We start from the raw sequence: 15,091 nt of genomic DNA, 5'->3' as shown, positions 1-15,091 counted from the left end.
AAAGTGCATTCATTGTTTATGGATACGTACACATATGGAATTATAGATCAAATTTAGGCTGTGGGCATTGAAGAAAACGAGATCTTTTGCAACAAGACACATCCCTTATTAGTAGAGTCAAATTTATGGTATTGTTTTAAAAAAAAGTCAGTTCAACATATAAAAACATCAACAGGGCTAACTTACATAAGCTTGGAGCACAAAAGTGAATGATATGCCTTTTTTTCTTGCTATATACCTGGTGGTTATTTTTCAGGAATCTTGGGAGGGAAAAAGAAACCCCAAAGTATTAAATAAATCATCTTCCTTTGAAATTTATAAGTTAAACTTTATTGTCTGGCTTGAACTACAACATTAGAGCCTCACTAATACTATGTTAAAAAGGACTTGCTGACAGCAGTCAATATTTGGCAAGCTTCAATTAAATCATAAATAATAAACTAGGTCCAAATTTATTCTTATAAGCAATCATTAATGACCTTTAGTCATCATTTGTCCAATGGTGACTGACTAGCAAAAGACTGCACAAAACAATTTTTAAAGTTAATGGCATTGGCTTTAAATAACACAGTGTTGATAATGTCTTATGCAGTCATACCATTTTTATTTCAATGAAAATATGTTCTAACATTTTTTTTTTTTTTAATCCTGAGCCTGAGGAAATGTTGGTAAAACTCTGGGGAAAAGAATTCAGTTCTCCCACCAATTAAAGACAAGAAAAAGGGAGATCTCCTTTCAGCTGTTAGAGTTACTCAACTGTGTTCTTCGGATGGAATGACTTTATTGGGCTGGGAATTCCCAGCAGGATTGCAAGGAGAGGGTGGCAGGTGTTCTCAAGTCTTAACTGGGCAGAGCTGAGGATATTCTCAGAAGTAATTACAAGTGAATTAACTGATCTTTCTTAATGATTTCACAACAAATTTACTTTGCCCTACTGCTCTAGGGGTAAAGTTATTTTATAAACCATGTTTTATCATATTACCTTTTAGGGTTGGATTGATTGGTAAAAATGCATGTATCTGGAATTAAAAATTCAAAGAAAATGTCCATCCATGTTTATGTTCATTTTGGTTCTTAGAAATCCAAGACGTATTTTCTCTATCTTCCTTCCTGCCTGCCTGCCTCCCCTCCCCCTACCCTTCTTTCTTTTCCTATAAGCAAAAGAGAATTTGTAAAAATTATACAGCATGCTGGAGAAGAACATGGTTTTTGGCGAGTGTTAGACCTGGACTAATCCCAGCTTTGTCCTTTCTAAAATGGGGATAATTAGGGGCATCTGTGTGGCTCAGGCAGTTTAATGTCTGACTCAATTTTGGTTCATGTCATAATCTCAGGGTTGTGAGATGGAGCTCCAGAGGTGGGCTGTGCACTGAGCATGGAGCCTGCTTAAGATTCTCTCTCTTCTCCTCCCTCTGCCTCTCCCCACCAGTCCTCCATCCTGCTCCTGACCATGCTTTCTCTCTGTCTTGCTCTCTCTCAAAGAGAATTAATCAATTAATTAAATGGAGATAATTAAGAATTTTCACTTATAGGGCTGCTGTGAGGATTCAATGAAATAACTTATATAAAGTACTTTATATAATAGCTCACACAAAGTAAGCATTCAACAAATGATAGTTTAAACATACATATTCTCAGCACCCAATTATTTTTTGCAGATTTATCGAGGTGCAATTGACATATAACATTGTCTAAGTTCAACCTGTATTCCATGTTGATGTGATATATTTATGAATTGCAGTGTAATTACTAACATAGCTTTAGCTAATACCTCCATCTTATCATATAATTACCATTTCTTTGGTGGCTAGAACATTTAAGATTTTTCTTTAGCAACTTTCAAGGATACGATATAGTATTACTAACTATAGTCACAATGTTGTGCATTAGATCCTAGAACTTACTCATCTTCTAACTGGAAATTTGTACCCTTTAACCAACATCTCCCCATTTCTCCCAGCCACCAGGTCTTGGTAACCGGTATTCTATTCTCTGATTCTGTAACTTTAGCTTTTTCAGATTCCACATGTAAGAGATACCATAAGAGTGTTTGTCTTTCTCTGACTTATCTCACATAGCATAATGCCTTCAGTGTCCGCCTATGTTGTCGCAAATGGTAGGATTTTCTTCTTTCTCATGGGTGAATAGCATTCCGGGTGCGTGCATGCGTGTGTGTGTGTGTATCACATCTTCTTTATCCATACATTCACTAACAGACATTTATGTTGTTTCTATGTCTTGCATATTGTGAATAATGAACAATAGACATGGAAACGCAGACATCTTTTCAATATCCTGTTTTCATTTCCTTTGGCTAAATACCCAGAAGTAGGATTGCTGGATCGTAGCATAATTCTGTTTTTAATGTCTTGAGGTACTTCCATACTGTTTTCCACCATGGCTGTACAAATTTATATCCCCCCTGACAGTGCCCCGGGGTTCTTTTTCCTCTACGTCCTTGCCAACGAATGCTTGTTTTCTCTTCTTATCTTTTTGATGATAACCATTCTAACAGGAGTGGTGTGACACTGTGGTTTTGCTTTTGTTCTTCTAATAGCTAGTGATGTCGAACACCTTTTCATGTACCTGTTAACCATTTGTTTGTCTTCTTTGGAAAAATGTCTATTCAGTTCCTCTGCCATGTTTTAATCAGATTTTGTTGTTGTTACTGAGTTCTATGACATTTTTATCCTCCCCATAGAATACTGCCTACACTATAACTGCTGATAAAACCTAACGGAGGCAAACTTTAGATAATGTTACTGAACTTGAAATCCAAAATTAATTTTTCCTATTTTATTTTTCAAAAAGTAAATCTGATCACATGACTTCCATGCTGCACATTCATTTCTACAGCTTCAGTGGCATGCAGGGCCCTTTAGACCTAACCACAATGCACCTCTTCAGTCTCATCTTTCTACTCTCCAGAGCTACCTTATGCACAATGCCATTGAGCATCTTGTAGTTCTAAGGCACAGACTCTCCCCTCTCTCTTGCTTCTTCCTGTTACTTAGCAGACTCCTTTAACACAGCTAAGAGCTCAATGTCACACCTGAGTAGCTGCCTCTCCAGAGCCTCTGAGTGCTACTTTCAGCCTCCTTCATAAATTGCAAACTCCTTGAAAAGAGGGATTGTTTGAGCCCCATTCCTAGTATATAAAAGGTTTTTATAAATGTTGACAAGATTATTAATGCTTTTTTTCAGAAAGTTTCTTCTGGAGTGAATGGCATTTCATATATTTAGCAACAAATTTTAACCCATCAGAATGAGAGCTCTCTGATAAGGGAAGGAAGTTATTAATGATAATAGAAGCAGGTTCCATCTGCAAGAGAATTGTCTATTTAATAAAACAAATCAGATGTAGAAAGAAATACCATTGAGTGCAATGGCTTCCACAACAAACTTTTACTTATTGATAAACTAGAGTTCATTAGCTAGAAATTTATCTGCCATCTTCTACAACACATATATTGATATATATTTATATTTTATTATTATAGATATTTATGTTTTATATATTTTATTTGTAATGCTGAAATCCTGAAACTTCTGGAGTGCTGTTGTAATCATTAAAAAAAGCTTTCCCTCTTTATCTATAAAAGAAGTGAGTTTTATTGAAATAATATGATGTAATATTTTTGGAGTGCTCACTATGTGTCACTATCATAAGTGTTTTGTTTATATCATCTCATTTAATGCAAATACCCCATTTAGCTGGTTAGGATAGTTGCCTAATTGTATGGATGCGAAAACATAGCAGAGGTTGCAAGATGCATCCAAAATTATAGAGCTTATAAAAAGTGGACTTCAAGTATAGTTATTCTGCCTAAGAACCCTAGAACTGTGCTGTACTATATCCATACTATTTGAAAAGTGATCTTGTGGGTCTGAGATGTAGCTAAGCAGCATGCAGAATATCTAATTAATTTACTCAGTAATTGGAAGGTCATGCAATTATCTCTTACTTGATACCAGAGAAAGTCATCAGCTCATATCCCTCATGTCCTTCCTCAATAGTAGGACAACAGTCCTTAAGATGCAAGAAATCTAAGAGATGACCTAGATATTCTCCAGTATTTCAATGTATGTTGACACGTATGTCTAGGGGTTAAATGACTTATAGTAGATATTAGAACTAGTTTGGTGCTAAGCTAAGAATAAAACTCTCACGAAGCACCCTCACATTTTCTAATGAATTAGAGCCAATTTCAATATTCCATCCTCTTCCTGAGTTAATCTCAATGAGGAAATATATCAGTACTTGTAAAATTTCTGTTACACCTACAACCAATTTAGAATTGACTTTGGCAAGGCCAACAACCCTCAAGTGGGGTATCTGCCATCACTTGGAAAATAGCAAGGTTGTCGGGTGGTTTTCTTTAAATGTTTATAGAATGATCATTTCAATCACTTCTCAATTTTAAATCTTTCCATAAAAATACAAATTATTAAAGTAGCAATTAGTCTACATATAGGTGAAATATAGCATTATATTTAAACAGGGTGATTCAGAAAAAAAGTATTAATGAAATTATTTAGTTTCATGTAAATGTCTCTCTTGATACCTACATTATATTTTTGCATAATTCAAGAGAACAGCTTTGCCTTTTCTACAAAAGATATTGCAGTTGCTAAAGATCTGTATTTATATTATGATATAAATAGGCCTTTGGCCTATTTCTCCATTATCAGTTTGAAGCAATTTCATAGATGGTTTTATCTCTCTCTATTTTGAAAGTATACTTTTGTCTTCTCTGTGGCTTAGAACAAATAAAAAGTCCAAATACACATTTCTTACTTTCCCTACTTTCTCTATAGGTAAGCTTTTCTAAATGGGAGAGGAAAAGTTCTTCCCTTCATTCCTCTTTACCTCTTATTTTGAAACAAAAATTGCCGAATAACAGTTTATAAATTTTAAGGAGTATCTATTGTAAAGTGAGTTAACTTTCCTAAGGTGGGTGAACAGTAAATACTAAATGAAAGATGCATAATATTGTAGACCACATCCTGATTTCAGAAACAGTAAGAAGTTAAGAAAAAAAAAAGTATATCTAAGAACTAATAAAAAAAACACTCATGATTTAAATTTCAGTCCATTATCCCATCCCTTTCCGGAGATGTCCTCAATAAGGACTCTTAGAAAATTTATAAAAGGTAAAATCTGCTAATATTTTAGAAGCAAAGTATTTATATTACATATTACACCTAAACTTATTGTTGTCCTTAATATGCAATATCAGATTTCCAATTACAAAATGATTTATTTGAAAGAGCATGTCCATTCTCTAGGCATTTTAAAAACACATTTAAACTGAAACAAATGTGGGTCTCAAGAAGTCATATATAGTGGTTTCTGAACAGTTTTAGGAAATTCTAAAATAGGAGCTACTTTCCACAGTTAGACCCAGCCATCTCTGGTTTTAGTCTGAATACCACTGCAGGTGTTTTTACTTTTGGTTTACATTTAATTGCACTTTGGAGATATCAACACATGTTTTTGACTTTCCTGGGAGCAGTGTTTTATGTATATTTTTAATCTAGAAAATAATATTATAATTGCATATACATAATTTATTGTATTTGACAATCCTAAGTGGCCCCAGATAATGACTTTTACCATGAAAATTCATTGAGACCTCATCATTCCACCTTGTAAATAAGTATAGTGGTTTATAGTTGTTACAATAACTTTATTCTGTCTTACAGTCATAGATAACCTTGTCATACTCAGTTCCTGTCTCCTTTCTGAGCCTTATACCCAGACTTTATTCTGCTGGAGATACTCACAATCAATTCATGTTTTGCTTGATTTGGCTATTGTTGGTTTTTATTATTTGCAAACAATAATACCTCTTAGTGCCTAATTTCATTTGAAAACACAATGTAAAATCTAGACCCAGCAATTTTGGAATCTTTATATTGACATATAGAAAGATTATAGAGATATACTGGACTTAAATCTTTCTGTTTTGTAACCTAGAACATTTGGCGGGTTTGGCCTACCATGTAAATGCTCCCGAAAATGTGATATTTTAAGTTTTCAGGTAAAAACTAGAACTAGATTAAGCGGATCTATTTATTAAGAAAGATATTATGTTGCTATCAGATATGAGTTTGAGATTTATCCTATAGACAATGAGATATATTAAATGGCATTTTTAGGCAGGGCTGACATGTTTAAGCTGGGTTCCCAAGAAGGCCATAGGGATATTTGTTCCATGCTATCCAAGATTTGTACAGCATCAGTTGGGAAGCATTCCCTAAATAGTCAGGAAGCAAGGTCTGCCTCCCATTTAGAAAAAGCAAAATAAATGGCCTGCATCCTGATATGTTATGGCATTATGCATTAGATATAAGCATGGTTATTTAGATGTTCTTTGCTACTCTGAATCCTAAGGATGTGATAGAATAACACAAGTATGTAAGATAGGGTGGACAAAAAGATTTATGTATGGTGTCAAGAGAGCCGAAGGGCTGGTGCTGGAAGCGTATAATTGAAACACCCAGGAGTATACGAGCTTCAGGAAAGTATGAAGCAAGGAAGAAGGGCCAGCACGATCACCAGGTTTCAGCATTTCTCTCTCCACACCCAGGTGTTATTTTCCCTTGTGATTTCGTCTCAGAGGGATTCCGACTGAATGATGACTCTCAGCACCTTTTCCTTACAATTCTTGAAAAGAAAAGATTCATATTAACTTTTCATCAGCAGAGTTTATGTTATTTTACTAAATCTGGACCAAGACTGATTGGCTGGACTTGAGTATTTTCCTTTTCCTAGATAGGGTTGGGGAAGTTGGAGTCAACACCAGCCACATGGAATTAGCATAGAAAAATATTTTCTCATAAGAAAAATCAGAGTACTGTTATTAAAGTAAGGGATAGCAGAAGTGTGACAGACAGGAAGAACAGACATTTAAACATTTGATGACTCTCTTAATCTACTTTTCTTCATATTCCCTCAAGTGAGGCATAATCATAATTGGATCCTGGCATCTTGTGTATAATTATATGTATAAATTGTTTTAGGTCTTGTAAAAGCATCATTAGGTTTGATAGGGATGAGATCCATTGTTTAGAGGGTAGATGTCATTTCATTTTGTAAGTCTGCTTACAAAACTGTAAAAAACAAAATACAAAAACAAAAACAAAACTGTGTTCTTAGTGCCTAAGTGTTATCCAGCCACAATTCCTTCTGGAATTAGAGAAGTTTGCTCACTAACCATAAGTAGAAATCTTAAATGAGGGAGTTGTCTGGGAGTCAGTATTCTCTCCTCAGTGCACCGTGTCATCATATGTTTCTGAAGAACATGCCATCTGAGAACAATCTCAGTATGGGCCTGACAAGTCTCCCTTGTGTTCTACAACTGGCCCCCGTGCGGGTGATTATAATTATTATCCCCAGTTCTGAGTATGTTTCAGTATTTAATCCTCTAATTCTTAAGCTTTAGAAATGGCATTTAGCTTAATGGAAACATATTGCTTTACATAGTATACACAGTTGCCCAGAATTACCAACTGTCCGCACAGACGGTGGACACATAATGGAATCACTGCTCACTTAGGGGTGGTCACCAGGCTACCCATGTTGGGAGAGGCAGTCTTCCCTGTGCAGTTCCAAGAGCGTTGTCCAAGTCCATCATAAACATTTCCAGTGAAATAATGTTCTATCCATTGCTTTACCTATCATGTTAGAATTGAACAGAATTGGGGAAAAAAAAGAAAAAAAGGAAGGGAAAGAAGGAGGAAAGAAAAAAAAGGAAAAAAGCTTTAAGTGAAGGTGCAAAATTTAAATAGTATAGGCCACATACACTAAATTTTAAATATAATATTAACTACAATATCATTTCTAATCAAGTTACTCATATGTGGATAGTTAGTGTTGGTGTGTAAATCTTCTGTCCAATACACTTCTCCTGTCTTGGTCCAATGTTATTTATCTTAATTTTTTTAAATTTTTATTTATTTCACTATTATTTTTTAATCTTCAGTCATTTAATTTCCACCCTCTTCCACCCAGAGGCAAGTAGGGTGTGTGTGGACGGGGAACATTGGCAGCAGGGACTTCCTGAGTTCTCATGCTCTAAGGGCCATACTCAGACTGAACACAAAGCTGTCTACTGGATTAGAGAGATGAATGATATTGGAGAAATGTATCATTTTATCTGGAATGATTTGCAGGGAGGTCTTACCGCCATATCATAGACCAAGCCTTGTCTTTTACCTCCAATTTGTCTTAAGATGCTGTGAGTATCTACGTGGATGGCCCCAGTGGTTTTGTGCTGAAAAGAAAGCTAGTATTTCCCAGATGTCACTAACAGTGAAAGAACTAAAGGGATGGTTACATTGTTTATAGAATCGGGGGTGGGGGGGCGGTTGCTGCTGAAGGCAAATCATGAGCAGATTTGAAAAAATAAATTCTCTTCTTCAAAGTGAAGTTTAATAAAAGAACGGATTTCTTCCCTCTGGAGACTGGCTTTTTTTTTTTTTTCTTCTTTAACTTGCAAGGCTGATACTGGCATGTCTGCAATCTGGGGGGAATGGGGAGGGTGGAATACATTTTTTTAATGTGTGGGCTGATCTGGGAGGCAGGTTGAAGAACAATCCCATGCTTCTGCCTGGCTGGGCAGAATTGCAGTCCTACACAGCTGGTTCCTGCGGATGGGCTAGGTATCTGTCATGCTGGAGGAGACTTAGGAAGGATTTATATTTCTCATTAGGCTGAGGCTCTAGAACCATGTACCCAGTGGAGTAGGTGTGAGGATGGCTAGTCAGGCTCTGGAAAGCTGGAACTGGCTGAGGAGGGGAAATGCCACAGTCTGCCAGACTGAATGGAAGGGGTCCTCTCCTAGGACTCTGGGTACTGATTCATAAGCACAGACCAATTCAAGCTGCAATTGGTAGCAGAAAAAGCAAAGGATACTTCTGGTTGTGGTTTTGTCCCCTGAGAAGAGGAACACCACTGATTGGAGACATGTTGCTGTCATTCCTCAGGATCACATCTTCACTCAGCTTGAGGGATTCTTGGGAGAGAAAGGGAGAGAGGCAATCCCAAGGAGACTCCACACTGAGCATGGAGACTGACATGGGGCTCGATCCCAGGACCCTGCGATGGTGACTTGAGCCAAAAATCAAGAGTTGGACACCCAACTAACTGAGCTACCTAGCATCCACAGATAATTTAACTTTTTTGAAATTGTGACATAGAAAAGGGTATGCCAAATTAGTATAGAATGTTCTCATGTATCTTTGCCCCCAAACTCTCATATAATATCATACAGAGTGATAATACAATTATTGAAGCAGAAAAATAACATTAATATAATACTATTGAACAAACTATAGACCTTATTTTAAATTCCATGGCTTTCCACCAAAAGATGATAACCCTCAAAAGGATGGAAAATCTGGGGCACCTGAGTGACTCAAGTGGTTTCAGTGTCCAACTTTTGATTTCAGTTCAGGTCGTGATCTCAGGGTTGTGAGATCAAGCCCTGCCTCAGGTTTCACGCTGGGCAGTGGAGCCTGCTTGAGAGTTTCTCTCTCCTTCTGCCCCACTCCCCCCTCCACTCACATGCACACATGCTGTCTCCCTCTGTCTCTGAAAAAAAAAAAAAAAGATGAAAACTCTAAATGAATATTACATCTCTAGAGATAACGAAGTGTTTCTGTATACAAAGATGGTAGGAGGAATCGGAAAGAGAGAAACAGACCATTTATGAGAAAAAAATTAAGATTACATATGTCAAAATATCATAAATAGACACAACTAGAAGGAAACTAGGGTATTTTTTAACATACAATCTGAACAACACTGCAGAGTTAGAACATCAGTATTCATCCCCTTGTTATAGGTTACAATTTTTTCAATATAAGAATAACATATATTAAATTCTTTTTAAAAACTCTAATCTCGTGTTTTGTTGTATGATGAATATGAATATTTGCAAAAAAATTACTCGAGTAGAATCAAGATAACTCCTCATTTGTATAAATCATTTCATAGTACTAAAATTCTAAGAAATGAGCTTTTTAGAATTTCAAGTCTTTGCTAAAGAAGAAAAATTAGTCAAAGGTTTCTTTCAAACTGAGACAGCTGTATCCCCTCTCTGCATGACAGGAAAATAAAATAGGAAATGATGTTCAAAAGGTGGGAATTGTAAGTGAAGAACTCTCAGATTTGATGTATTCATTCATTCGGTTACTCATTCATTCTGCATAAAGTGTGTTCAGTTTGCTTGCAGTGCTCATCAGATTGACTGTCTTTAGAATCATTATGCGTGAGATGTACTTTACCACTACATGGTTTGCTCCTGCAGAGACAGTACAAAGTCTGAATCCTGTGGGTTTCACCAAGTTTTCTGTTCTCCTTTAGCCCGCCTGTCTAGAAGGACCTGCGTTACCAGGACAAAGACAGGAAAGTCTGAGCATAATGAGGCAGATACAATTGAATAGCTGTAAAGGGTTTGGATTCAGATGGCTAAGAACACAGGGCTTCTGTGTCAGGAGTAACAAACACTCATCTATGAATCAAGGTCAATTATGGTGAATTCAAAGGATTATCGTTATCTGTCCAGACTCCAGCCCAGCAGAAAAGAAATGGCTTCTGATCATCAAGAAGACTTTTGAGTCTAAGTCACAGGCCTCCAGAATGTCAGAGGACTCAAAAACTATAGTCTTTGAAGGGAATATAGAGCCTCCTGGGTCTGTGACTGCATTGTACTAGGATCCAAGGCAACCAGCATCCTAATAAGCCATTGAACACTACGTCAAAAATCAATGATGTACTATATGTTGGCTAATTGAACATAATAATACTAAAACACTGCCTTCTCTTTAGAGGAGTGCTTTCAAAAACCAGCATCAATTGCAGATTAGAAGTGAAAAATATTTTAGAACATAAAATACGCAGATCTAATAAAACAGCATTAAATGTGAAGCCAAATAAAGTTCCATCTTTTAGAATGCGTGTGTTAATGTGAAGGTATCAAAATGTTAATTGAATGAAACATTATTTTACGTTGACAGATTCTGCTCACTTTGTACAAATCCATTGTGTCCTCTCCTGAAGGGGACTTATCGGTGAACAAAACAGAGAAATGCGCCTGACATATTTAAGAAATTGTTAAAGGTTTTTAATGTCTTAGCAATATACTGTGTTTCTTCCACCAGAACAAAAGCTTGAAGAACAAACTCTTGTCAGGAAGCAAGCTGTGTGGCATCCATGCAGAGGAGGTGAGTACATTTTCTGGCTTCAGTGGAGTAGAGTACCAAAATATTAGTGCCAGATTTTTCTTCCTTACCCCAGAAGCCTGGAGACTTTGGCCATCACTAACATAAATGAAAGCACTGGAATAGGAAAATGAAAACAGATTTTAAACTTTCAGGGATTTGGGGGTGTCTTAAAATTGCATAACCAAAAAAAAAAAAAAAAAAAAAAGAAAGAAATTAAGCCAGTTAAGTGTTGCTTCCCTAAAGTGGTTTTATGGATTCCTTCCTTAACTGGATTATCAGGATTTTCTTAATAGACCTGGAGGTCCATGAAATTTTAATTTTTTGAACCATCTATCTGGTGTCTACAAAGTTTTGCAATGACAGTGAAATTTCAGAATGAGGATTCTGGGGCCAACCATAAACTTTAAAAAACAAATACAGTCATTGGTTCTACTTGCTAGGCAGGAAAATTGTTTCATGCTTTTCTTAGTGGGGAGTGGGGGAGTCATTCTGGTGAATCCAGATTTTACTAAAATCAATTTCCTATACTTCTGATCTCCCAATCCTTCTTTGCTTTATGTTCCCCTATTTAATGCTATAGATTAATGTAGCTCACGTAATTCTTTGTGATGGTAAGTAATGTGATAGTGGAGAGAGTGTCATAGTAAGTGGTTCTTTATACCCGGAGGAGAGGCAACCACAGTCACTATGTTAGCTGGATCCTCCAACAAGCACACCAAAGATGAGGCTCTTTGTGCAAGGGGTTTATTAATGGAAAAACCTGTGAATGATAAAGAGCAGGCACGAGAGTCCCCATAGTCCTCATAGATCTGATATCTGGGGAGGAAGGGGGAAGGAAATGGTATAGACAGAACAAGAACAGTGGCTCTCGCAACTTACAAGTTTAACCCCTTTCCCACAGTAGTTACAAGAAAGGCACAGAGCTGGTGAAATACTGCTATCATCTAATTGTAGAGCCACCCTCTGTTCCAAGGACCGTCCCCTGTTATTATCACCTTCCAGCAGAAAGACCAAGGAAGATTACGTGGTGACTCACAAACATTGCTTTTAATAAGTCCAGCTAGGAAGTAGTGACACATGTCTCATTGCATCCTTTTTGCCAGACGTCAGTCACATGCCTAGCCACGCTGAATGGAGTCTGGAAAAGGTCATTAGGTTGGTGGTCATGCACCTATCCAGATCTTGGGATTTTTTTTAAGTAAACAAGCTGAGAATAATCCCTTATGGACATGTAGAAGTCTTTGCCATTCAACACTGAAGTTAGAGTCTAACGGGAAATATAATATCCTGTTTATAATGCCTTCGCTGTAATATTGTGCATGGAATGAATAGAAATTTTCAATACATGGAAACTAAAGGCCGATGCGTCATAAATGAATAATCAAACCAAATAGCCTATGGATATGAACCTGCGTGGTCTTTCTATCATTATGCTTTTCTATCTGAATAGGCATAGACACTTATGTTGTTTGATTTGCTAGGTTTCTAGAAATATGACATGGGTAGTGTGCAGTTTCTGGATGTTACTTACGAGAGGGTAAGCAAGTGGAACCAATTTTTGAATAAATACTATGTGGACTGAAGCTGTATTCTGAGGTGGGTTGTCATGTTCCCAGAGTCCCCACAGCACTCAGGAGAGAGAGATGCCCCCCCCCCAGGCAGAATTGCCTTTGCTGTTTAGAAACAAACAAACAAGTGAATAAATAAGCAATAACAACAATCTGGGTTGATCTATATTTTTTAGTCCCCTAGTTCATGAATGATTCATTTCTTTAAAATCGTCTCAATTCCTTAAAAGATATATTATATCTACATTTTAATTTATGAATTCCTAGATGCTTCGTATATTAATACTGCATAATGTTGAAATCAGTTTATTCACTTGACCTATCTCTTTATTTATTTATGGAAAAAATTTAGAGTTTAACATCCTGGACAATAATGGAAGCATATATATATATATATATATATTTTTTTTTTCCCTGTCACAAAAACACTTCCCAAGATATGGTAATAAATGTAATTATTTGTTTTAACACCACTATTACCACCAAAACAAAATAGTAATATCCTCTGTCAGTTTAGGAGCTAAAAGGGAGCTGTCTTATAATTCAATGACCCTAAACTATTCATAGAAAAATAAATATCCAGATCTCATTGACCCCTAATGGATTGCCAGTGTTTTCGTTTGCCAAGGCAGAATATTAAAACAATAGAGTCTAGTACAAATACCACTATGATCATCTTCACTATTATTTCATGAAGGAAATGCTACTTGCCCGTGAACTGCAGAAATGAAAAATCTTAGGGACTAACTAAAATGTTCTATCTTGGGCAGCTGGGTGGCTCAGTGGTTAAGCGTCTGCCTTCAGCTCAGGTCATGATCCCAGAGTCCTGGGATTGAGCCCCGCATCAGGCTCCCTGCTTAATGTGGAGCCTGCTTCTTCCTCTCCCTCTGCCTGTGGCTGCCCCTGCATGTTCGATTTCTCTCTCTCTCTGTCAAATAAATAAATAAATAAAATCTTATAAAAATAAAATTAAATGAAAAATAAAATAATATGTTCTATCGTGGCCACCATTTTTGTCTTTACCTTCTCCATCTTTTTATTATACTTAAAATCATCATCATCATTATCACAAACTTAATTTTACCATAGACACAAAAACTTCATGACTCACAGGCACCAACATGTAAAATTACATTTAATATCATTAATAAAATCTTAAAAAAAAATAATATCATTAATTTTAAAGACTACTAAGACCTCAATATAGTAATAACTTAATGTTTTGAAGATTACCCCCTCTGACGATTTTAAATTTTCCAAAATGATGCTCTAGGAAGCTAAAAGAAAACAAAATGTCAGTAGGGTTTTAGATCAATGTGCATTACAAAATGCACTCAACTCAAAATGCATTTATTCTTAATTTGTATACTCTCATATGATCTTTAGATAGGATGTTGCTTTTTCGCTCACTGAACATTAGAAGATGGCTGGAATATACAATGCAGAGAAGTGAAGAGTGACTGTGATGAAAATTTCTAAAAAAAAAGAAATATTTCTAAATAACCCTAACTAAGCTCAGGAAATCTAACTGTTCTTGCTCACTTAGTGCAGAACAAAGATGTGTAGCCTTTTATTCTAGTTCCCAAATGAATCACTGCATAACACAAAAATTGATGTTTTAATAATTAATTCAAGTTATGAATAGAAGTTTCAATTATATTCTGTGCATTCAGCATAAATCTGCATTAAAGTTAACACCCAAAATGGTTAAAATTAGACCTTTCTGATGCTTTAAAAAAGTAGAGCATTAATTATTCAAAAGAGTAGAAATGAACTTGGGCAAATCAGGCACACCATATGTAGTGGTAATCTCTCATTCCCCATTGATATTGGTCAACATTTATTTGGAAAACTAAGTAAATAAAGTCTGTTTACCTAAGGAACTGTCCTGCCTATAAATGAGCCCTGGGCAACAGATTGAAACAGCAGGGAGACAATGCCAATCAACTGTGCATTTGAAGTTGGAGAAGATAACAGAAATGATTCTTTCCTGAAATCAATAGTACAAAATAAAGGATAGTCATGAAAACCAGCAAATGTCTTGGAGATGAAATTAATGTAATGAGAGAGAGAGAGAGATCTATGTCTGAAATATCATGATTTGGGGTTACTTGGAGAATTTTGTGCCAGGAGAACAGAGTTGTAATAAATGTAGAATCCTGAATTGGCCACACTAATCCAAAAGAAAAGAGAGAAAGCCCAAATTCATAAAATTATGAATGAAAAGGGAGAGATCACAACTAACACCAAGGAAGTAGAAACAATCATCAGAAGTTATTATCAACAGTTAT

At 36.1% G+C, this 15,091-nt stretch overlaps 1 protein-coding gene across 1 annotated transcript in view; it reads left to right on the top strand.

Annotated features, from left to right (window-relative positions):
* Positions 1-15,091, top strand: part of LUZP2 (leucine zipper protein 2) — a 500,071-nt gene that overhangs the window by 366,096 nt on the left and 118,884 nt on the right. The window contains exon 6 of the mRNA XM_045066118.1: positions 11,170-11,232. Within this exon, the coding sequence (XP_044922053.1) occupies positions 11,170-11,232 (63 nt within the window). The remainder of the gene's footprint in view (positions 1-11,169; positions 11,233-15,091) is intronic.

The sequence above is a fragment of the Mustela putorius genome, unplaced genomic scaffold, assembly GCF_011764305.1.
Source record: "Mustela putorius furo isolate JIRA1106 unplaced genomic scaffold, ASM1176430v1.1 tig00003859_pilon_pilon_pilon, whole genome shotgun sequence".
NCBI classification, from domain to species: Eukaryota; Metazoa; Chordata; class Mammalia; order Carnivora; family Mustelidae; genus Mustela; species Mustela putorius.
The sequence above is the reverse complement of the archived record's forward strand: the minus strand, read 5'-3'. Positions and strand labels throughout refer to the sequence as shown.